The sequence below is a fragment of the Dendroctonus ponderosae genome, unplaced genomic scaffold (genome assembly GCF_020466585.1).
Source record: "Dendroctonus ponderosae isolate FM_Combo_2020 unplaced genomic scaffold, Dpon_F_20191213v2 Dpon_F_20191213_12, whole genome shotgun sequence".
Classification (NCBI taxonomy): Eukaryota; Metazoa; Arthropoda; class Insecta; order Coleoptera; family Curculionidae; genus Dendroctonus; species Dendroctonus ponderosae.
Window position 1 is genome coordinate 2,670,945 of NW_026017316.1, and position 19,684 is coordinate 2,690,628.

Consider the following 19,684-nt stretch of genomic DNA (forward strand, 5'->3'; position numbering starts at 1 on the left):
TCGCCCAGGGCAGGCGACCCGGTCACAAACCCGCCCAAGGCCAGCAGGAACAGCAGAATGGCCGCATCCTGCCTCATGCGCTCGTCGCCCACGCACTCAAGCAGCCCTAGCACAATCAAGGTGGATTTGCGCCCCAAAAACAACCGGACGCGCAGCTTTGTTGGCACCTCGTGCCCATGGCGACAGCCCAAAAGTCAAAACTCCACCAATGGGCGCCGAGGTGCGCAACACGTGAGCGAGTGACGCGCCCTGACGTTTGGCAACTAACCTCTAAGCAGCAGGGCGAGGGCTTCGGGGTCGGCGCCCAGGTGGGCGCGCACGCTGCAGTGGTACAAGGCGAGCGAGCGCAGCGCGCCCACGATGGCGATGGCCGAGTCCGGGCAGGTGGCATCGGCCGCAGTCAGGGCGGCGCGCAGCAGCCCGGTGAGAAGGGCGACGCCGCCCCCGTTCAGGAACATCTCGTGCATCAAGTGGTCGTCCAGCATGACGCTGAGCTGGCTGAGGGCGGAGCGCCGGATGGCGGGCTCCGTCTGCGCCGACTGCAGCACCTCGACCATCTGCTGCAGACTGCTGGGCTGGTAGAAGTGCTGCGCGTGGCGCAGCTTGTTCACGTCCACCAGTGGCTGCATCATGCAGGCGCGACTGAGCGTCTCCTTGCGGGCGCTGCTCGACTTGGGCAGCAAGAGACGCGCATCGTCTTGCTGCGCCAGCAGCCAACTGAGCCGCGACGCCGCCTCCTCCCTGCCAATCGCACTCTGTTAGCCACGCCCCCTGGTAGAACGCCCCACTCACCTCACGCCCGCCTCTTTGGAGAACAGCAGCAGAATGTTGGCGCGGCACAGCGCGTCATCGGGCACGCCCAGAACGCGGGCCGTGTCCGGATCGGTCAGCTCCATCAGGGTGCGGCCGAGGGGCGTGGCGTTGCCCGCGTGGCAGAGCAGCACTGGGAGGGCGGGCACCAGAGCTAGCAGGCCCTGCGGCTGCGCCAGCACCGGGCCTTTGAGCAGATAGAGCAGGATTTCCTGGGCGTGGCTCCCCACCTCGGCGCCAAACAGCGCAATTTCCTCGAAAACCTGGGCGTCCAGCAGAAACCCCACATGGGCAGGAACGGGGGGCGCCCGCGCCCCCTTCTCCAGACAGAGCGCGTACATGTGCTGGCGCACTTCAAGCGAGCGGTTGGCCAGGAGCGCCAGCACGGCCCCGGTGGCGCCCTTCAGGCACTGCCGGGCGCACAAATCCACAAAGGCCTGCAGAAACTGGGGGCTCCGATGCAGCGCCACGCTGGGGAGCGCCAGCTGCGCCAGCACCAAGCACTGGGCGGCGTCTGAGGGCGGGCGGCGCAGCAACCGCACGGTGGCCGAGAGCGCCTCCTTGAGAAGCCCCACGTTGTGAAAGCGCTGCAGGCCGCCCTTGGCCTGCTGCACGATCCGCACCAGCTGCTGGTGCACAGCGGGGAACAGCTGCGCCAGCCCCACATCTAAGAGGCTGTTGCTGAGCGCCAGTTGCAGGCTGCGGGGCAGCGCCTGCTCGGGCAGGCGCTGCGCGCTGATGCACAGCAGGTGCAGGTAAATCCGGCGCCAATGCGACTCGTGCTCCAGACTGGCGGACTGCAGCCGGAAGTACTCCAACGCATCTCCCAGCCTCACCAAACAGTCGCCAGGAAGCTCCTGGCCGACCAGTTGCAGCAGCTGCAGCAGCTCGTTGACCAGCAGCAGGCAGGCCTAGATCAGCGCCGATCAGAACGGGGCCTTCGCCAATTTATCTAGAACTAACCTGGCTCACCCGGGGGGCTGGCGCCGCCTCCTTGAGGCAGGTGAGCGCCAGTGCCGCCCCTTGGGCGCAAAACTGCTCAACGGGCAACTGCCCCACACAGTCCGCCTCAGGGGGCTCATCCTTGGAGCTCCGCAGGGAAATGTCGCTCAGTTGACTCAGGCGCGCTTGAAGGCCTCTGCTCAGCTTGCTGAGCGCGCGCAGCACCAGGCCGGCCTGCGGACCAACGCCCTCACTGCCCAGCAGGCCCAGAAGCACCTAAAACCGCCCCAATTGAGCACAAGCTTTTCAACGCAATCATCGAGACTTACGCAAACAATTCCGGGGCGTTGCAGGAAAACTTCGGGGGGCAAATCCAGAATCAGCTCGTCGCTGAAAGACTCGCAGGCTTGCGCCAGGTGGCAGGCGTTTTTGGGACGCCGCAGCGCCCCCTCAAGGGCGCGCAGCGCGCTTTCGTCGCTCTCACTCAGCACCTGCCACGGAAACCTCTGCTGCTTAGGCGTGCCCGGGCTGCTGCTGGGTACAGCACACGCCTGCTCCAGCTGCAGCGAGGGGCTGTGCTGCACCAGCCCCTGGATGGTGGGGGCGGTGCTCAGCGCCTCGCACCCATCGCTTCGGAAGCTCAGCGGCACGTCGGGACAGAGCGGCGGCACCGCCAGCTCAGGCGCCCCCAAACCAGCCAACATGCCATCGAGCTGCTGGTGGAACTGGGGGTCGATGTAGGAGCGGATGGTCTCCAGCTGCTGCCGAATGGCTGGCCTGCCGATGTGGGCGGTCAGCTCGCGCCCGGTAGTCGACTGAAACAGCACTCTAGTTCTAGAACGGCAGTGGGCGCCGCGCCAGCACTCACCTGCAACAGCCGCCCGATCAAACTCAGCGCCTCCTGCTCCAAGCCACCCTCGTCCAGCTCGAAGTAACGGAACAGATTGAACAGCAGCTGGCGGGKGCGCGCCAGTCCGCAGGCCTGCCCACACTCCAGCTTGCTGGCGACGGCCAGCAGAGCCCTGTGGCGGATCTCCTGCAGCCGGTGCGCTAAACAACCGAAAAGTCACTCAGGGCGCCCGCCCGCGGGGCCGAGGGCCACTTACTCAGCTTCCCCACCAGGGGCTCTGGAAGGTCTTCCATTGCCCCGACACTCAACAGGGCTTCGCCTGCACTTTCTAGCTAAAGGGGGTTTTTCGAACTCGCCTGACAGTTGGTTGGCTTTTCGAATACAAACAGTCGCCTCAACCACCTGTAAACAATGTCAGCTGGTTTGCCAGTTCCTCTGGGTATTTGGCAGCGTCGCCAGGGGCCTGCCTTCGCGCATAAAGTTGCCCTCGCTTCCTCGGGCTGCAGTGGCCCTTGGCCATCTAAGGGTGCAGGGAATATTTGGAAAAAACTGGCAAAATCAGCTGCAGCACCAGCGGCTGGTGCAGAGGAATATTAGTGGGAAAATAATATAATAGCAACATGGGTTTGCAACAGCGCCCCAAACACCCAGATTTCTAGGTTAGTCTGTGATTTGGCGGCTGGAGTGGAGTTGCGGGGCTCCGATGGATCCGGACGAGGTGGAATTCTGGGGCGAAAAGTCGCCGATCCAAATCGTGCCCACCTTCAACAGCCCCGCCATCTACCTGATCGGGGGCGACGTGGGGCCCTTCCGGGCCACCATCCCGTGCCGGGTGCCCCTCTGGGTGGCGCTGAGCCTCAAGCGGCAGCAATACTGCAAGATCATCCCGCCCGAGTGGATGGACGTGGACACGCTGACCGAGCTGCGGCGGCAGGAGAAGGCGGCCAGCAGGTAAAAGCGCGCCGCCTTAAGAAACACTCCACACTTTTCACTGCAGCTCGTTTGTGAAGATGCCCAGCGAGCACTACATGGTGGAGGCGAAGCTGCTGCTGGGCGGCGCAGCCGATGACGTGCCCAGGGCTGACGAGGTCAAGACCATCGTGAAGGATATCTGGGACAATCGCATGGCCAAGTTGCGCTCCTCCATGGACTCCATGATCCGAAACTCCTCAATGTATGCGGCCGTGGACAACCTCACGCTGATGGAGATCAATTCGGTCCGGCCCATCCTGCCGCACGCCTTAAACCAGCTCTATCGCATGAAAATGGTGAGTTTTCTTTGGGTGGAGGATTGAGGCTAATGCGGGGCTTTTGCAGGTGAAGAGGGGGCTGTCGCAGGGCAGCGCCACCCTCACGCACACCCGGACCGCAGTCTCCTTCACGGGCAGCTGATTGAAAGCGATTTGTACATTAAATAAATTTATTCCTGCCAATAAGCTACGTTCCCGGATTGCCGTCCTCTTTGCTGCCGGTCTGCGACAGGTGCTTGACTATGTCCACCCAGTCCCACCCTCTGGGCTTCTCGCCCTTGGCGTCCAGCCTGCAAAACCACCCTTGAGCCTCGGCCACTTCGTTCACGAAGGGGGGTAAGTACCTGTTCCACTGCCGCCGCTTTTGCGCCTTGGTCAGCTGCTCCTTCTTCTCGCGCTTCGCCCCCAAGCTCTCCTGCTCGTCCACGCTCAGCTTGTCCACCTCCAGCTCCAGCGCGTGCTCGGGCTGCTCCTCGATCAGCTCCTCAAAGCGCTCCTTCACAAACTCGAACAGCGAGTACGTCATGGACATGCCCAGGTACTGCTCGGCCTCCGTCTCCACCAGCTGCTGCACTTTGGCCTTCAGCCCCGCCAGCCTGAAACACGCTAGCTTTGCCTGGGGGGCGACACTCGCAAGCGCAGTCTTACAGGTGTCTGTTGTAGAACACGTCCAGGTTCACCTGGGGGCGCTCCTCCGGGTAGTTGGGCCCCCATTTCAGCTCCACCAGCAGGGTTTTAATGGGGTCGCTGGCGCCGTACTGAAAGAGCGCGCTGGTCAGGTCGGGCCGGTTACAGGGGGGCCCCCGCCCATTCTCACCTTGTACTGGAACGTGCGGGCGTCCAGTTGCTTGAAGCATTCGTCGCCCTCGTAGATGGACTGGAGCACCTCGCGCTCCTCCTCCTGCAGCCCCTCTTGCTCCATCTTCACTCAAACACTCTAAGTGAGGTTAGGAGGGCTGTCACCACCCGACTCTAACCTGAATTTCCGGGAATTTTGCGCAAAAAACACCAAAATATTTTTTTAAATCCCACGCCCTTCCCCGAGTGGGTTCAGCCCGAGCCATTCACTCTCTGGATTAATCGGGAATTTTTAAATAAACATTTGCCCCCAGACGCGATGTTGCTACATACACCCTCACTCAATTGGGCATTGTCGCTGTCACCAAAAAGTCATAACAAACGGATTGAAGGCGGGTGTTGTCTTTGGTGAGCAAAAGTTGAGTAAAATCCGGGATTTCGATGCCAAAGCGGGGCGATTGAGCGATGAGCGCGTTGTCGTTGCCGCGTGTGCTGCACCCGCGCAAAACCAGCCTGGAAATCGAGAGGGAAGTGTTCGAAAAGGCGCAGGTAGGTGTGAGGCCCAGGGGCTGCGCTCGAGCAGGTAGGCGCTTTTAACTAAGGGGGGCCCAATCAGGCTAGCCTTATCAGCCGTGTCAGATAAGATAGCAGGCGATAGCATGGCTATCTTATCCGCCAGCAGGTAGGTGATGTGATGGGTAGACCGTGGCATTAGTTGCCGATTTGCTTGGATTAACAGGCAGGCCAGTAGCACTAACCAATTGCATGCCCTTTAGACGCCAGTATGGCGCGCGAGTACACGGATCGCGACTATGAGAAATACGTGAGTAGCCCCCAAAGCCCAGCAATAGACTGAAGTGCACTTACCCCATTGCAGGCGCAAGCCCTGCAGAAAGCCATCAATGGACAAGAGTGTCCGGTGAAGCAGAAGCATGTGCGTTCGGCCATCATCGGGACGTTCCAGACGCAGAGCGCCAAGATCTTCTGGGCGTACGCCCTCCGGCTGCCGGCCATGGACGACCGGATTGTGGCCTGGAAGCTGTGCCATGTTGTGCACAAGGTGCTGCGGGAGGGCCACCCGTTGTGCCTGGTGGACAGTCAGCGGCACCGCAACGAGCTGGACGAGATCGGGAAGCTGTGGGGCCACCTGAAGGAGGGCTACGGCCGCATGATCCGCCTCTACACGGCGCTCCTGATCAACAAGCTGGAGTTCCATCGGCGCAACCCGCGCTTTCCCGGCCATCTGGGCGTCACTCCCGAGGAGCTGGACAGCATCGGGGGCGACGACGTCAACAACTAGTAAGCCCTTTGCAGTCCCGTTTTCCCCAGGCTAACGCCTTTTGGCTTCCAGCTTCGACATGACGGTGGAGATGTTCGACTATTTGGACCACATATTGGGGCTGCAGGCGGCTGGTGAGTGCAACCCGCCATCAATCGTCTAGATTATTGATTAAACCGCGTCTTTGGCAGTGTTCGGGTCGCTGAACATGGCGCGCTCCAACTCCATGACCAGCGCCGGCCAGTGTCGGCTGGCCCCCTTGGTGCCCTGCATTCAAGGTGAGTCGCCCCCCACGGCGCCGATCATCGCGCCTCCAATCCGCCTGTTCCAGATGCCTCCAAGCTCTACGACTACTGCGTGAAGATGCTCTTCAAGATGCACATGACGCTGCCGCCCGATGTTCTGGCCGGCCATCGCGAGCGCTTCACCAAGCAGTTCCGGGCGCTGCGCAAATTCTACGAGAGCACCAGCAATCTGCAGTACTTCAAGGACCTGATCGCCATCCCACCCTTGCCAGAGGTCAGTGCTTTCAGCCCCTAATGGGGCTCCGCACCGGCATTGGGGAACGCGGCTGCCGACTCCAAGGGGGGGCGCGCTTGGGCCGTATTTCAAGGGGCCCACTAGGGCAGGGGCTTCTTTGCACCCTTAGCAATAGAGCTGTTGCTGTTTGACCGCACTTTCACTCGTTTTTGGCGAGTTTTTCGCGAAAAACCGCACTCAGTTCAAACCTTTCACCGTCCACGTCAATGTCACTGACTGCCCAGTGTTGCCGTTCCGGCCTGGTCGAAACGCGTTGATTTTGCCGGGGTTTCGTCCAATAATTGCCCCATTTGGCAATAATTACCGGAAACAGTTGCTTGAGTTCAAACCAGTCACTGTGTCTGTCTCTTTCCACAGCATTGTGCTGCCCTTGTCGCGCGCGCTGCAAATGGATAATAAATATTTAGAATTTTGTTAATGGCCACGCCCTCTGGCGCAGGTTTTGACAACAGTTGACAAGCGATTTTTCGCCTCTAAACGCAAAAAACTGCTCAAATCGAGCAAGTGGGGCAGGTGTAGATGCGTGGCGGGGCACCAAGCAGGGCCAGGCTGGAGCAGGAGCATGGTAGGCACCAACCGTTAATTTTAAGCCGAAAAGGGGCCCCTTTGAGCAAAGCTGCGTTCCGAATTGTCATCCAACCGTCAGTCAGTGTGTGGTTGACACGTGTGGGCTGAGCCCCATTTCCTAAGCAAAGGCTGTGTTGTAGAACCCGCCGAACTTCCTGATAGTGGGCGACTTTCGCAGCTACGTGACGCAAGAGGTGGTGGTGCCGCAGGAGCCCGAAGAGGAGCCGATCCAGGAGGAGACGCTGATCGACACCAGCGAGGAGCAGGTGGACACGATCCAAGTGAGCATAGCGGCGCACCAGGAGATCGTGCAGGAGCGCGAGTTTCTGCGTACACAGTGCGAGTCGCTGCGCGCCGAGATCGGCGCGCTGATGGCGCGCAACCAGCGCGACATGGGGGCGCTGCAGCAGAAAATCGGCCGGCTGGAGCAGCAGCTGCAGGCGCAAGCCAGCGCCCTCGAGCAGGAGAAGCAGCTGAAAGAGGACCTGATCAATCAGAGCTTTGCGGTGGCGCAGAGCCAGGACTCGGAGCGTAAGCCCCCCATGATACCAATTCGCCTCAACCCTTAACTGGGGAACATTGCAGAGAAACAGTTCCACGAGAAGTTCGACAAGCTGAAGTCGATCTATGTGAAGTTGCGCGATGAGCACGTGGCGGAGATCCGCAAAAAGGCGGAGGTGGAGAAGCGGCTGGCGGCGGCGCTGGAGAAGATCGACCAAATCGGCGAGCTGGAGCGCGAGAAGGACAGCCTGGAGGGCGCGGCCCTGCGCCAAAGCCAGGAGCTGGATCTGCTGCGCAAAGACCACGCCCTATTCAACATGGAGACTCAGGTCAGGCCCGTCTATTCGCATGGCTCCGCCCTTGAATTGTTCAATTGCCCGTCGTAGATTCTGAAGAAGAGCGTGGCTGACGCCTGCAAGGAGAAGGAGACGGTGTGGCAGGAGCTGCAGGGCGTGGCCGAGGAAAAGGAGCAGCTGCGCCAAAAGGCCGAGGAGCTCGCCTACAAAATCCTGCAGTTCGAGCGCCAGCTCGACCAAGGTACCCCCTCATTCTCTTTTTTGGCCCTCGACCCCTAAGTTTGCTTTAGAGCGCCAGGCTGCCACGCAGCAGCTGGAGGCGCTGCTGAGCCACGCCATCTCAACCGGGGAGGCCCTGCTCAGGCACGCCATCCACGAGGTGGACAACCCGGCCATTACTGCGCTCACCTGCAGCCCCGACTATCTGCGCAGCTTGACGCCAGGCAAGTAAGCAATCGGTCAAATGGCCCTATTGAAAGCGGGGTTTTTCAGGGTGCCGCCAGGCCCTATCGGGCAGCTCCCGGCTGGACCTGCAGGAACACGCCAGCGTGGCCACTAGCGCCATCTGCATCGCCCACCGCTTGGCGGTTTTCATCCTGCAGGGCAGAGCCACCTGCAACACGAGCCCCGACATTGCCTTCGGCGAAAGTAGGTGCTAAACGCCCGCAGTGGCGCCCCATTTAACGCGTAAATTGCAGAAATGGCCGAGTCCTGCAAGGTGCTGGGCGAGATTGCGCTCAACATCCTCGCCAACCTCAAGGGGCGGCAGGATGCGGACATTGTCGTCAACGCCGCCCTGCAGAAGCTGGAGGAAATCGCCGCCCTGGGCGACAGCATCAGCCTGTCGCTGCTCGGCCAGAAGGTATTGATTGGCCGGCACACGTCCAGGCAAAAAGTTGAAGTGTATGCTAAACTAGTTGTTTTGCAGCCCGGGAACCTGGACGAGATGTTCGAGGACGAAATGGCGAGGATGGACAAGGCGATAGAGGCGGCCGCCGCCAAAATCCAGGACATGCTGGCAAAGTCGCGCGCCGCCGACTCCGGCATCAAGCTGGAGGTGAACGAGAAAATCCTGGACAGCTGCACCAAACTGATGCAGGCCATCCGGCTGCTGGTGAAAAAGTCGCGGCTGCTGCAGGCGGAGATCGTGGGCCAAGGCCGGGTGAGTTTGCTGCGCCCACTAAACCACTCAGTCTCACGGGGGCGTGGCTTGCAGGGCACCGCCAGCGCGCAGGAGTTCTACAAGCGCAACCACCAGTGGACGGACGGCTTCATCTCAGCGGCCAAGGCGGTGGGCGTGGCCGCCCAGTTCCTGCTGTAAGTCTGGCGCGTGGCTCCCAGTCCCCAGTGGCTCACAGTGGTTTGTTTAGGACGGCAGCCGATAAAGTGGTGGCGTCCAATGGGAAGCTGGAGCAGCTGGTGGTGGCGGCGCAGGAAATCGCCGCCTCCACCGCCCAACTGGTGGTGGCCAGCCGAGTGAAGGCGGACCGCAACAGCGAGAATCTGCAGCAGCTGACGCACGCCTCCAAAGGGGTGACGAGCGCTACAGGCGAAGTGGTCGCCACCGTCAAGGACTGCGGCCAACTGATCGAGGAGACTGGTAAGGGTGGGAACAAAGGCGTGCTCGGGGGCGGCGGGCTAATTGTGGCGCGTTCGCAGAGGAGCTGGACGTCAGCAACCTGTCCCTCCACCAGGCCAAACGGCTGGAGATGGAGGCGCAGGTGCGCGTGCTGGAGCTGGAGAAGGAGCTGGAGGAGGAGCGCTACCGATTGGCCAAGCTGCGCCGCCACCACTACCAACTGGCCGGCGAGGGCGACAGCCAGGCCTGACCCCCGCCCTTGCTCTACTACGACAAGAAGCGCTGCTACATCCGGCTCTAATCCTCCCCCAAAGACGCTGCATACTAACGCTTAGATAGGCTAGATAGACAGTAGTTGATATATTTACACGGATTACCACCTTAGGCTAGTTCTAATGCATATTTTTTACGCGTCTGTACCTAAAATTAAACTTATTCAACTGACTGGGGCCCTCATTGCTCAATTCGCCGATTCGCACGCATCTATCCAGTCGTTGTACACGTCCACCGGCTCCGACAAAAAGTTAATGGTGGTCTGAAAGTCCTCCAGGCACACCCGGCAGGTTATCCGCGCGGTGCTTCGCCCCTTGTCCCTATTCATATTTGCTCGTAAGAAAACAGCCCCCTACCTAACCGCAAAGCTTACATTTTCACGTCGCAGCTCTTCTCGTGATTGCAAAAGGGGCAGTTGAACAGGATGTCCAGCGGCTCGATGGCCTTGCGCTTGGGCGGCGGCTTCCGTTTCGACTTGCGGCGCCCCATTTCTCCTCAATTTCCACTTAACTCAACCACTGTGTCCCAAAACACCACAACAAACTCAACGTCAAATCAGAAACTAGACAGACACTTGTCTCTGGTCAAATTGACGGTTGCGGCGACGTTGCCGCCGCGCTTCAGCGAAAAATTCCAGAAAAACAGGGCAAAGTGCTTTGGAGTGACGGCTGTCAAAGTTTCCTCCTCGATTGCTGAGGAAATCCTCCAGAATCCCCTCAACCAGCTTTGCAGGTGAGTGCCCCAGCGGGCGTTTGAGGGCAGCCCACTCAAACTTCGCGCGCGATAGCACGCTTGCGCGAGCCGTTTTGCGGCTTTGAGGTTAGGTGCGCTGCTTGCCTGCTCTATCAGTTCGTGCGTGCAGAGCCCCCAGCCCTTTTAATCGAGCTTAAGTTGCGTGTCTTATGGCCCCCGCAGAAGACCACGACAGCGGCATGGAGTCTCAGGAAGGATCGCAGTCGGTGGACCCCGAGGTGGAGAAGCAGCCCAGCCAGGAGGCGGGCGCCGGCTCGGAGCCCCCTGCGAAGAAACAGCCCGCCATCGAAAGCGCCGAGGACGCCCAAGAGGTGAGGCGGCCCCGTGGGGCCTCGAAGCCCACTAAGCCCCGCGACTCTTGCAGCTCATCGAGACTCTGTCCGAGCGCCTCTGGGGCCTGACTGAGATGTTCCCCGAGCGCGTCCGCAAGGTGACCCACACCACGGTGATGACCACCAAAATGGGGCTCTGCAAGGCCTACAGCCTGTCGCGGAGCGTCGCCTGGGTCGTCTTCAGCACCTCCATCATCCTGTTCGCCCCCGTCATCTTTGAGGTGGAGCGCGCCAACATGGAGGAGATGCAGCGCAACCAGCAGAAACAGGTAAGCCCTGGGTGGCCGGGGCCGGACCCCCGCTGAGCTTTGTGTGTCGTTGCAGATTCTACTGGGCCCCACCGGCGCCATCTCGGGCGGAGTGCCGCCCCCCTTGCTCCCGCGGTAGGCGCGCGCGGGCCCCACTTAGCCCTAGTCTTGTACCAATGGAAATTTACTTTTTAGTCGAGCTGTTGTTGTAAATCGCTTGTTGCCCTAGGGGCCCCCTTTTGCGTAATATACTGGGGAATGAGACAGTTTGTTTTTAACCTCAATCCTACCCGGCTTCTGTGAGCGAGAGGGCGCTATCCAATGACATCCACAGAACATACCCCAGGGGACATTTTGTGGCTTATAGGATTGGCCATTCCGTCGTTTTAACCGTCCCCACTAGACCAGGCTGATTGCGCTGGCGCGCCTCATTGCAGCGTTGCCGGTTTGACAGTTCCATTGCGAACGAAATTAAAAACACGATTCTTGAAGTTTCTATCTATCACGACTACTAAAATTCCATTTACTTATAACCATTTTTTACAGTCTGGCAACACAGCACAAAACGGCGTAAATGTGAACACTATATGAAGATTTTGTTAAAGTTTGTAAATGTTTTCTAGCATGATTCTATGGAAAATCCGCATTTTTTTCCGCTGAATGCTCTTTATTTTAAGCGTACTTTAAGGGACAATTAGAAAGAAAACCAAAATCCGCCATATCTAAAGTGCACCGTCACCCTCAATTCGCTTTATTTGTTGGCCCATCTGACAACAGCGCGGGTGGTAATTGGAGGGTTCGGCCGCCAGAGGGTGGCGTTTCCAAAACAAGTGCCAAACACCGGACGCCATTTTATCTAAAAGCGGATATCGTGAATAGTAAACGCGGTTTATCCCGAACCCAGTCCCTTTCGAGCTGTTGCGAAGTCTTCAAGGCGCTGCTGAGACCCTGCTGCAAACACCAGGTGAGTGTGACCATCGGGCCCACCAACAACACTTTGGGCCTTTGGAGGTTATGTGCTGGTGGGCCCCCCGCGCGTTTGCGGTTTTGATGCAGCGCCATGCTTTCTAGGACTGCGATGGACCACGACCATTCCCCCAGACGAGACAGTTCCCCGAGGAACCACAAGGAGCGGAGCTACTCCCGGTAAGAGTTGATTTATTGGTGGCGGAGTGGAGGTAGTGACTGTTTTGGGCATTAAAGGAGCCCGAGTAGGAGCCGCGGGCGTGACCGGGAGCGACGTCGGGACGACCGCGACCGTGACTATGGCAGCAGAGACCGCAGGGACAGGTCAGTAATACCGGAATCGTATGAGCTGTGGTTCCAGGCGGGTTCTTTCAGCCGTAGGCGACACACTGGCACCAGAGACAACCCGAAACCGAGCAACTGCCTGGGGGTGTTCGGCCTGAGCGTCTACACCACTGAGGACGAGATTTACCACATTTTCAGCAAGTACGGGGCAGTGGCACGTGTGCAGGTCGTTATCGACGCCAAGGTGAGTGAACGGGCTGCGCCCGGCGCACTGTGGGGCCTAATGGGGGTCGGTTGCAGACGGGAAGATCGCGGGGATTCGCCTTCGTCTATTTCGAGGACACTGACGAGGCCAAGGTGGCCAAGCAACAGTGCACTGGCATGAAAATCAACGACAAGACCATCCGAGTGGACTTTTCCATTACAGAGAGGGCGCACACGCCCACACCCGGCATCTACATGGGGAAGCCCACTTAGTAAGTTCCTTAGACTAAACCAGCCCGACAGGGACGTGCGCTATTTGCCCCACGATGGGGAATGGCTGCCGCCCAGCGGGCACAGAAAGCAGTGGGGGTGTTTAGGGGCCGCCCCGTCAAGCCTAGGGGCGGCCTAAAGGCCCCCCGCACACCCACCTTTGCGCGTTGCCGCTTGACTCATCCGCCCACTATTTTGCAGCAAATACGACAAGTACAAGAGCAGGGGACGTCGCGATAGGGAGTGAGTATTGGCCGGTGATGGTTTTTGAGCCAAGTGACAAAAAACGCGTTTGTTCTAGTGATGACTACTACGGAAGCTCCCGCAGCCGCCGCTCCCCGTCGCCCTACCACAGCCGCAGCCGCAGGAGATACCGCTCACGCAGCTACTCCCCACGTAAGTACATCTAGATCTAGCGGTTGAATGGGCGTGTGGGTGTTTGCCGATTGTTTACCCCGAACCGCGCTTTAGTTGCAGGGGGGCGACCAGTAGTAGGGGCACGTTGCGGTGCCCCCCTTTGATTTAGCAGCTTTTTAGTTTCATTTCCTGTAAATTTCAGGTCGATTTTAACTTTGACGACGTTCGGTGCTTTCGGATGGTTTGAGACGCGGATCTTAACTCAGTTTCTCTTTAACCGACTGTCTCCCCACACGTGTGGAGCCTCAGTTCAGTTTGATTCAATTCAATCACTAAAGCCCCCCTTTTTCCCCATTGCTACATATATATATTACACAGACGCATATTGACACGTGAATGTACATCCCCAATGTGAGCGTAGATGTTAAGTTAGCTTTAGCCAGTAATAAAGGTGCAGCTGCCAGGATTTCACTAATCTTGATTTTCTGTATTTTTAAAAAGGGTTGAGAACAAGAGCGTTCGGATGAAAAATTGAAGTTTATGTTGAGCAAATGCAATGAAAACAATAAATCAAAAGTCCTTGCGAAGCCTCTCTCTCGTCTCTATGAAAAATTCCGAACAATCAAGAATTCGCTTTTGAAGAATCAGACAATTGTTTAGCCAAACGAAAAGAAACAGATTTGTTCACACGTCAGGATTCTCTCGATTCCTCTCGATCATCCCCCTCTACCCCCATCACTGTTGCTCTCTCTCAAATCTAATCGTCTCGCCCCCAAATTTATCCGCCAAAACCTCCAATCAACCAAATCACCAACACGGCGGCGCCCATCCCGAACATTCTTCTCTTTTGTCCGCTTCCCACCAAAGAAAATCCGATTTTGGTGAGTATTTTAGTTGTAAAGTTCACATTGTTGGAATATACAGTCGATTGTAATTGTAAGCTAATATACTGTTTGTGAAATTATGGGACAAACTTGTGTTTTACTCAAACTCGCCAAACCCTTCCAAGTAACTACCGCCCACTGGACGTTTGGGCGAATGCGCCTGATGTTAATTGTCATTCTTTTGACAATTGTGCCAGGAAGATAAGAAGTTACTCAAAACCGGAGGGTAGGTAGTGAACTGGACGTTTGGGTGAATGCGCCAAATGTTAATTGCCATTCGTTTGACGAACGTGCCTCAGACAATCGTCAGGAACATAAGAAGTTACTCGGAATGCGGATATACTCAAAAGTTCCAGTTCCAATGAGGCTCAGTGATTGAAAGGCTTGGACATGGAGGGAAGACAGTGAACTGGTCGTTTGGGTGAATGCGCCGTCAAAACAACTGTTAGATTGATTTTATTGAACCGCTTCGTTCTAGTAAACCTAGCGACTAAATCCGGAATATTTACATCAGTTATGTACACGCACAGACGAAATAATTTACTAGTTTAGGCACTGAAATATGCGCTGCAAACACGCGTTAACAACAGGTGACTAGTGGGTAAGTAAGTGGACTCGAACCGTTAAAACTTACGCAACTTATTCTAGAGAATTACCATAGAAAAATAGACTACAAACATTCATCGGCCGCGCCGACACTTTCTTAATCGCCCTAATAATAACAATTATTGACTGGCAGCGTCCAGCGCCGATTGTCCTGGGGGGCCCTCCGCGCCAGCCTTTAAAATTAATTGATAAATTTCGTATCACAGGCCACGCCCTATTGACCGTCACGTCACTGAAACCACACCGCGAACCGCGAGGAGGAAGAGGAAGAAGAACTCGCTGATCGCTAGCAGGCCGACGTCGAGCTCCACGCTTTAGGCGGCGGAGGCGGCAACGGCGCCTGCTGCTTGCCGCCGACTGCAACATTGCCACTACTAAACTCCGCCCACTCGCCATGCCAACACACACACACACTAGTCTACGCCAATCGCAACCAAAGAAAGAAAGAGTGGGGAGAGGTTAACACGCCAGAAACGCCAATCAATGAGGTTAGGTGACACTGCGGGCGAGCCGGACGAAAGTGCATGCAGTCCTAGCAGGAGGACTCTAGAGAAATATGGAGCTCCAGTCACTAAACCTACCAGGATGAAGATCAAACGCATGCAACTAACCTTGTTTGTTCGAGTACGACTTGACAACGTTCCGATAGGGCGGCGGCCGGGGGAAGCGCTCGGGCGCAGCGAAGGCGCTGCGGAACTTCTCCTCCAAATCGGCAGCCAACCGGCGCGCCGTCTGCTGGTGTTGCACGTCCCGCATGGAAGAGTGCCGCGGGGGCGGCGGCGGCGGGTTCGCATTGTTTCCCGGCACCTGCCAAAGGGCGGCGATTGATTAAAGGGCCGGCAGGCATCAAAGGACTTACGGCTGGGGGCGGGCGACTGGGCTGCGAAAGAGTCTTGTGGGGAGGCGGCGGCGGCGCATGGGCGGGCGGCGGCGGAGGCGCGTGACTCGGAGGCTTGACGGGCGCAGCCTTGGGAGTGGGCGGCGGCGGCACTGAGGGCGGCGGCACCGACGGGCGGCCGGCCAGGGCAGGGCGCGGCCGCGGGCTCGCGCTCAAGCTGTTCAGCGACTGCCCCAGCAGCGAGCTCATGTTGCGCACCGTGCCAAACTTGCTGCCCACATCGAGGGCGGGCGGACTTTGGGGCGAGGGCGACCGGGGCGCCCGCATGCTCTGCGCCCGGCTGATTTTGAGGCTCAGTTTGCTGGGCGGCGCCGGCTTGCCTGCAACCCACGTTCACCTAGAGCGCGCCACACACTCACTCAACCACTTACCGTTCAGAAGGGGCGGCTTGGGCGCCAAGTGGGGCTTCCCGTGGCTGATGGCCGGCTTGCTGAGCGCGTTGCCGGTATCGGGCGCATCCAGGGCGCACAGATTGGCGTTGCTTTTGGACTTCCGGTGCAGTTTGGCCGCAGTCGCGTGCAGCGACGACTGGTTGGGCTGCGCCCCGTTCAAGCGAACAGCCAGGGGTTTGGCTGGGCGCCCCTCATCCGCCGATATCTAACAGGACAAATAGCCGATTAGCGCCAATCGAAGGGGGGCGGGCAAGGCCGCGCTTACATGACGCACTGGGGCGGGCGGCGGGGGCCCCCGCGTCTTAGTGTCGCTCGGGTTGTGCAGCTGCCGCTTCAACTGGTCCTGCACGCTGTTCGCTGCACGCGCCGGGCTGGGGCTGCCCAGCCCCGCCGGACTGGGGCCCCTCAGCCCTGTGGCCTTGAGCTTGGGCATGCCGCCCGCGAATAGCCCCCCCAGGGGGATGCCGTTCGGCATGGGGCTGCTGGAGAGTCCGTTGCGCGGGGCGCTGCTGTTGTTGCCTGAAACACCCGGTCTAGTCAGCCCCACTCGCTCGAAACCCTTCAGGGCCACTCACTGGGGATGGCTGGGGCGCTTTTGTCCACAGTGACGGTCTTCTTGAGCTTCGCCCCTTGTCGGATGCTCTGCAGGAGGGCGCCCCGCCCGTCGGGGGCGCTGCCGCCCCCTAGGAAGGGCGGCGGGCCTGGCGGCGGTGGCGGCGGCGGGCCTGGCATGGTCTCAACGATCTACAACCCAAAACACTGCTGTTGCAAAACCAGGCTAATCCCCTTATCAACGCCTGATAAGGCGCCTCCTACTCATGACCCGATTTGGGGCGGCTGGGGGCCTCCTGGGCGGGCGGCGCAGCCCGGCTGAACTGCCCCCGTAGGGGGCCCCACGGGGAGGCACAGCCACCTCAAAACAAGGTAAATAAGTAGGTTGTCAACGTATGACACATACCAATGCTGGGGACGAGCAACAGGGGGGTCGGTGGGCGGTGGCGGCGGCTGCTTTACGTCACTGGCCTGCTCCCCATGGTGGCGGCGGGTTCCGTGCGGGGATTTCGGGCGGTTTTGCCTCAATTTTGCTCAACCTTCCACACTGGAGTTGCTGCTTTTGTCAAAGTGCAGGCACAACATGGCCGACATTGAATGGGGCTGCGGCGTTGCCAGCGCCGCGCCGCGGCCTGGCTTCGCGATTAACTGGCGGTTTGTTGCCCCGTTATCTCCTGCTTGAAGGCCCTAAGCACCTAAACACTTTTAGCCGCAGTCGGTCAACCAGTGCCCCAGCTCGACCGATTGAGCCTGGAAAAGCCCCATCAAGCCCTCCTAACCCGTTTGGTGCTACGAGAAAAGTCGCACTTTGCAGGCGAAATTAGACAATCGCGCAACAGCCACTGCAGTGGCTGGAAATAGACAGCCTTGTGGCCGGGGGGCTGCCTATTTCGGGCCCCATTTCAGACCCCCGTCAAGAGTCTGAATGGCGAGGCACGAGCCAGGGCGTCGGGGGCTATTTTGGGGCCAGACTCTCCAGTCACGGTCGTCCACAACGGGTGGGACAAGGACGGCGCGAGTTCACCGAGAGATGAACATCACGGGCGACGAATTATGGTTGCACGAAAAATGCCTGAGGATGACGGCTTGGGTCAAAATCGCCAGATTTTGGTTGTTTTAGCGCGTTAGAGTTTAGGTGATTTTTTGGGCAAAATTGAAATTGGCTCGCTTAGTTTTGCCGACAAAAAAGTGCTTAGTTGCAGCCCCAAGTGCAGGCCACTGGCGCCAGCCCCATTGGGCAATTAATCTCAATTCGTCCTCCWACYCCTAATCACAAAATATCCCCCCTGGGGGGAATGTTCTGTGCTCCTAATCCAGACGAAAAAGYCATCACTGCYCGGCCCAGTTCCYACGGTGGCGCATCCGCCATCCAGTCCAGTCCGTCGGCCAAAGCTACAAAGCCMCTAATCCCATTATCAGYTCACGWAYGCTGATWAGCTRCMGTMTTTRTGGGRMKRGCGAAGCCYSAGTAGGGGGGCGATGGAKCTTKGGACAGGGGCAGGTTCTGGGACRCAAAGAAGCCCCSGATGAAAAAAAATATCGATCTATTCAGCGTCTCACTAACACCCGCATCTTGGGGCGAAGCCCCCGCTAAAACCCTTACAACTAGGTAAGTAATGGTCTTACTGTGGTCAGCCTCCCAAAACCTGTTCAAGCCTGTTCCGGGACACGCGCGGGTCTTCGCTTTCGCTTACGAGGCGCGCCCCATTCAAGCCGGCTTGGGGCTCCGCAGGGCTGCGCCGCGCCAGRAACTCGCGCAGCGGCGCCGCCAGCCCCTCCGGCTGGTTCAGGTGGGCGTGGTGCGTGCCCTCCACATAGTGAAAGTCGTAGTGGGCGCTGCTGCGCTTCAGCACGTCCATCACCTGGTAGAAGTGCTCCTTCTTCTCATAGTAGCCGCCCTCCGTGGACTTGGACACGAAAATGGGGCAGGTGATGTGGTGCGCCTGCGCGACGATCTCCTCCTGCGAGAACCCCATCAGTGTCCCCGACTGCAGCCGCGGGTCCCTCGTGAAGAAGAACTTGCCGGGGCTGCGCCGCGACGGCTCAATGTTGCGGTAGAGCAAATAGGGGGCGAACTCCAAGGCGACCGAGCGCCAATTGGAGAGGTGCACGCGCTGCTTCATCTCCTCCAGAGTGTAGCTGGGCGGCTCCTCCGCGCTCATCGCGTGCTCGTTGCCGCGCAGGAACGCCTGCAGGTTCTTGGCCATTAGCGAGATGCGGTCCTTGTGGACCAGGGGCTTGATGCCGTCCATGCTCACGACAAAGTCCACCTGCTGCGGGTAGAACATGGTGTAGGAGTAGGCGATGATGCCCCCTAGGGAGTGCCCCATCAGCGACAGCTTCGGCCACTGGAAGTGCTGCGCGATGTGCTGCAGCGTGAAGATGTAGGCCGGGTAGTCGTAGTAGACCCCCGGGGGCAACCGGGAGGAGAACCCGTGCCCCGGCAGGTCAATGGCGAGGAAGCTGCGCTGCTCCTCCTGCAGCAGCGGCAGCAGCCGGTCGAAGCTTCCGCTGCTGTCCTGTAAACCAGCCCCTTGAGTCCACAGCGCACAGCCACCCCACAAACACTCACCTGCCAGCCGTGCAGCGCCAGGATGGGCCTCCGGTCCAGGGGGCCCCACCATTTGCCCCTGATCTCGCCCCAGGGGATCGGGATGGCCACCTCCTGCCAAGGGGCTCTGCGGGCAACGCTCCTCACCACGACTTTACCCACCGACTGCATGCTGCCACCTAATCCAAACCTCGTCTACTACTCGCCTTTATCTATGATCTAAACTCCTAAGCTGTTCCGCAAACACAGCCGCATCTTGGGTCGACCTTGACCCCTTCACCCAGATGAATTTGCGAGTTTGGTGCATTGATAAAGACAAGGACAGGTTGGGAAACAGTCCCCTCAGAGCGCAGCATAAAGATTATGCAGCAGCAGCGTCATTCTCGAGGCGCCACTTTGACCCTTTCGCCATAGATAAGACGCGTTTTTTACCGAGATTTAATTGACGTTGAAAGAATATGGTGTCACAGATCACAGAGGTTAACTTAACACTCTGTAATCTGTGTATGACGTTCAGCCAGAGACTTGTCTAGTAACTGTTTGCACAAAAGTGATTTTTGCTACTGTTTATGTTTGATTGAAGGAAAACCAGCTGCCTTGGAAGACAAAACACTTTCTAAAAAGGCCATTTAGTTCTCTCTGTAATGATGTAAAGATGAGCCCTCTGGCTCATTTTGCTTTCGAGAAATGAGCAAAAACAG

The 19,684-nt window shown here is 58.4% G+C and overlaps 9 protein-coding genes across 14 annotated transcripts in view; 4 read left to right on the plus strand and 5 right to left on the minus strand.

Annotated features, from left to right (window-relative positions):
* LOC109539405 overlaps window positions 1-3,144 on the minus strand; it is a gene marked incomplete in the record, with an annotated part of 6,436 nt that extends 3,292 nt beyond the window's left edge. Inside the window, 7 exon segments of the mRNA XM_048662955.1 lie at window positions 1-106; window positions 269-741; window positions 793-1,721; window positions 1,774-2,028; window positions 2,082-2,567; window positions 2,621-2,802; window positions 2,859-3,144. Coding sequence (XP_048518912.1) covers window positions 1-106; window positions 269-741; window positions 793-1,721; window positions 1,774-2,028; window positions 2,082-2,567; window positions 2,621-2,802; window positions 2,859-2,895 — 2,468 coding nt within the window.
* A 74-nt stretch (window positions 3,145-3,218) lies between these two features.
* Window positions 3,219-4,035, plus strand: LOC109539413 (DNA replication complex GINS protein PSF2). The gene is made up of 3 exons (XM_019907134.2): window positions 3,219-3,553; window positions 3,600-3,870; window positions 3,920-4,035. Exons 1-3 carry the CDS (start codon window positions 3,306-3,308, stop codon window positions 3,992-3,994), a joined length of 594 nt encoding a protein of 197 aa, XP_019762693.1. The 5' UTR covers window positions 3,219-3,305; the 3' UTR covers window positions 3,995-4,035.
* LOC109539414 (RWD domain-containing protein 4) lies at window positions 4,009-4,783 on the minus strand. The gene is made up of 4 exons (XM_019907135.2): window positions 4,670-4,783; window positions 4,501-4,610; window positions 4,197-4,448; window positions 4,009-4,142 (listed from the first exon to the last, which is right to left on the minus strand). Exons 1-4 carry the CDS (start codon window positions 4,772-4,774, stop codon window positions 4,040-4,042), a joined length of 570 nt encoding a protein of 189 aa, XP_019762694.2. The 5' UTR covers window positions 4,775-4,783; the 3' UTR covers window positions 4,009-4,039.
* A 242-nt stretch (window positions 4,784-5,025) lies between these two features.
* LOC109539408 (huntingtin-interacting protein 1) lies at window positions 5,026-9,856 on the plus strand. Of its 2 annotated transcripts, none has more exons than XM_019907126.2 (15): window positions 5,026-5,199; window positions 5,528-5,949; window positions 6,002-6,063; window positions 6,121-6,207; window positions 6,261-6,448; window positions 7,177-7,567; window positions 7,622-7,866; window positions 7,924-8,074; window positions 8,124-8,276; window positions 8,326-8,481; window positions 8,532-8,695; window positions 8,762-8,995; window positions 9,050-9,150; window positions 9,204-9,433; window positions 9,493-9,856. In XM_019907126.2, exons 1-15 carry the CDS (start codon window positions 5,116-5,118, stop codon window positions 9,660-9,662), a joined length of 2,838 nt encoding a protein of 945 aa, XP_019762685.1. In that variant the 5' UTR covers window positions 5,026-5,115; the 3' UTR covers window positions 9,663-9,856. The 2 variants fall into 2 exon arrangements, with proteins under 2 accessions (XP_019762685.1, XP_019762686.1); XM_019907127.2 differs by lacking the exon at window positions 5,026-5,199 and adding an exon at window positions 5,393-5,473.
* On the minus strand, window positions 9,758-10,271 carry LOC109539417 (transcription elongation factor 1 homolog). The gene is made up of 2 exons (XM_019907139.2): window positions 10,059-10,271; window positions 9,758-10,005 (listed from the first exon to the last, which is right to left on the minus strand). The coding sequence occupies exons 1-2, from the start codon at window positions 10,172-10,174 to the stop codon at window positions 9,873-9,875; spliced, it is 249 nt and encodes an 82-aa protein (XP_019762698.1). The 5' UTR covers window positions 10,175-10,271; the 3' UTR covers window positions 9,758-9,872.
* A 54-nt stretch (window positions 10,272-10,325) lies between these two features.
* On the plus strand, window positions 10,326-11,282 carry LOC109539416 (mitochondrial import receptor subunit TOM22 homolog). 2 transcript variants are annotated; one of them, XM_019907138.2, is made up of 4 exons: window positions 10,326-10,417; window positions 10,601-10,749; window positions 10,803-11,039; window positions 11,095-11,282. In XM_019907138.2, exons 2-4 carry the CDS (start codon window positions 10,618-10,620, stop codon window positions 11,155-11,157), a joined length of 432 nt encoding a protein of 143 aa, XP_019762697.1. In that variant the 5' UTR covers window positions 10,326-10,417; window positions 10,601-10,617; the 3' UTR covers window positions 11,158-11,282. The 2 variants fall into 2 exon arrangements, with proteins under 2 accessions (XP_019762697.1, XP_019762696.1); XM_019907137.2 differs by having other exon boundaries at window positions 10,332-10,417; window positions 10,473-10,749.
* A 521-nt stretch (window positions 11,283-11,803) lies between these two features.
* LOC109539412 (transformer-2 protein homolog beta) lies at window positions 11,804-14,073 on the plus strand. Of its 3 annotated transcripts, XM_019907133.2 has the most exons (8): window positions 11,808-11,982; window positions 12,090-12,164; window positions 12,222-12,308; window positions 12,360-12,513; window positions 12,570-12,745; window positions 12,945-12,986; window positions 13,045-13,139; window positions 13,602-14,073. In XM_019907133.2, exons 2-8 carry the CDS (start codon window positions 12,097-12,099, stop codon window positions 13,625-13,627), a joined length of 648 nt encoding a protein of 215 aa, XP_019762692.2. In that variant the 5' UTR covers window positions 11,808-11,982; window positions 12,090-12,096; the 3' UTR covers window positions 13,628-14,073. The 3 variants fall into 3 exon arrangements, with proteins under 3 accessions (XP_019762689.2, XP_019762690.2, XP_019762692.2); XM_019907130.2 differs by having other exon boundaries at window positions 11,804-11,982; window positions 12,222-12,513; XM_019907131.2 differs by having other exon boundaries at window positions 11,805-11,982; window positions 12,222-12,513; window positions 13,303-14,073.
* Window positions 14,074-14,424: 351 nt separating this feature from the next.
* LOC109539407 (WAS/WASL-interacting protein family member 2) lies at window positions 14,425-17,851 on the minus strand. Of its 2 annotated transcripts, none has more exons than XM_048662956.1 (7): window positions 16,839-17,851; window positions 16,456-16,624; window positions 16,146-16,399; window positions 15,860-16,085; window positions 15,450-15,808; window positions 15,202-15,397; window positions 14,425-14,947 (listed from the first exon to the last, which is right to left on the minus strand). In XM_048662956.1, the coding sequence occupies exons 2-7, from the start codon at window positions 16,610-16,612 to the stop codon at window positions 14,877-14,879; spliced, it is 1,263 nt and encodes a 420-aa protein (XP_048518913.1). In that variant the 5' UTR covers window positions 16,613-16,624; window positions 16,839-17,851; the 3' UTR covers window positions 14,425-14,876. The 2 variants fall into 2 exon arrangements, with proteins under 2 accessions (XP_048518913.1, XP_048518914.1); XM_048662957.1 differs by having other exon boundaries at window positions 14,425-15,136.
* A 108-nt stretch (window positions 17,852-17,959) lies between these two features.
* On the minus strand, window positions 17,960-19,442 carry LOC109539411 (serine hydrolase-like protein). The gene is made up of 2 exons (XM_019907129.2): window positions 19,005-19,442; window positions 17,960-18,951 (listed from the first exon to the last, which is right to left on the minus strand). Exons 1-2 carry the CDS (start codon window positions 19,152-19,154, stop codon window positions 18,064-18,066), a joined length of 1,038 nt encoding a protein of 345 aa, XP_019762688.2. The 5' UTR covers window positions 19,155-19,442; the 3' UTR covers window positions 17,960-18,063.
* Between the last annotated feature and the right edge of the window lie 242 nt (window positions 19,443-19,684).

Bases quoted from the DNA above. Each gene is read 5' to 3' on its own strand.
- LOC109539413 (XM_019907134.2), top strand. From the start codon at position 3,306: ATGGATCCGGACGAGGTGGAATTCTGGGGCGAAAAGTCGCCGATCCAA. The intron at 3,554-3,599 runs GTAAAAGCGCGC...TTTTCACTGCAG, and splicing joins CAGGAGAAGGCGGCCAGCAG to CTCGTTTGTGAAGATGCCCA. The intron at 3,871-3,919 runs GTGAGTTTTCTT...GGGCTTTTGCAG, and splicing joins AGCTCTATCGCATGAAAATG to GTGAAGAGGGGGCTGTCGCA.
- LOC109539414 (XM_019907135.2), bottom strand. From the start codon at position 4,774: ATGGAGCAAGAGGGGCTGCAGGAGGAGGAGCGCGAGGTGCTCCAGTCC. The intron at 4,449-4,500 runs GTAAGACTGCGC...AGCGTGTTTCAG, and splicing joins GTGTTCTACAACAGACACCT to GCTGGCGGGGCTGAAGGCCA. The intron at 4,143-4,196 runs GTACTTACCCCC...GTGGTTTTGCAG, and splicing joins AAGCGGCGGCAGTGGAACAG to GCTGGACGCCAAGGGCGAGA.
- LOC109539408 (XM_019907126.2), top strand. From the start codon at position 5,116: ATGAGCGCGTTGTCGTTGCCGCGTGTGCTGCACCCGCGCAAAACCAGC. The intron at 8,277-8,325 runs GCAAGTAAGCAA...GGGGTTTTTCAG, and splicing joins TCTGCGCAGCTTGACGCCAG to GGTGCCGCCAGGCCCTATCG. The intron at 8,996-9,049 runs GTGAGTTTGCTG...CGTGGCTTGCAG, and splicing joins AGATCGTGGGCCAAGGCCGG to GGCACCGCCAGCGCGCAGGA.
- LOC109539417 (XM_019907139.2), bottom strand. From the start codon at position 10,174: ATGGGGCGCCGCAAGTCGAAACGGAAGCCGCCGCCCAAGCGCAAGGCC. The intron at 10,006-10,058 runs GTAAGCTTTGCG...AAATATGAATAG, and splicing joins AAGAGCTGCGACGTGAAAAT to GGACAAGGGGCGAAGCACCG.
- LOC109539416 (XM_019907137.2), top strand. From the start codon at position 10,588: ATGGCCCCCGCAGAAGACCACGACAGCGGCATGGAGTCTCAGGAAGGA. The intron at 10,750-10,802 runs GTGAGGCGGCCC...CGACTCTTGCAG, and splicing joins GCGCCGAGGACGCCCAAGAG to CTCATCGAGACTCTGTCCGA. The intron at 11,040-11,094 runs GTAAGCCCTGGG...GTGTCGTTGCAG, and splicing joins AGCGCAACCAGCAGAAACAG to ATTCTACTGGGCCCCACCGG.
- LOC109539412 (XM_019907130.2), top strand. From the start codon at position 12,097: ATGGACCACGACCATTCCCCCAGACGAGACAGTTCCCCGAGGAACCAC. The intron at 12,165-12,221 runs GTAAGAGTTGAT...TGGGCATTAAAG, and splicing joins AAGGAGCGGAGCTACTCCCG to GAGCCCGAGTAGGAGCCGCG. The intron at 13,140-13,601 runs GTAAGTACATCT...ATTTTTAAAAAG, and splicing joins CTCACGCAGCTACTCCCCAC to GGTTGAGAACAAGAGCGTTC.
- LOC109539407 (XM_048662956.1), bottom strand. From the start codon at position 16,612: ATGCCAGGCCCGCCGCCGCCACCGCCGCCAGGCCCGCCGCCCTTCCTA. The intron at 16,086-16,145 runs GTAAGCGCGGCC...TTGTCCTGTTAG, and splicing joins CGCCCGCCCCAGTGCGTCAT to ATATCGGCGGATGAGGGGCG. The intron at 15,398-15,449 runs GTAAGTCCTTTG...GCCCTTTGGCAG, and splicing joins CCAGTCGCCCGCCCCCAGCC to GTGCCGGGAAACAATGCGAA.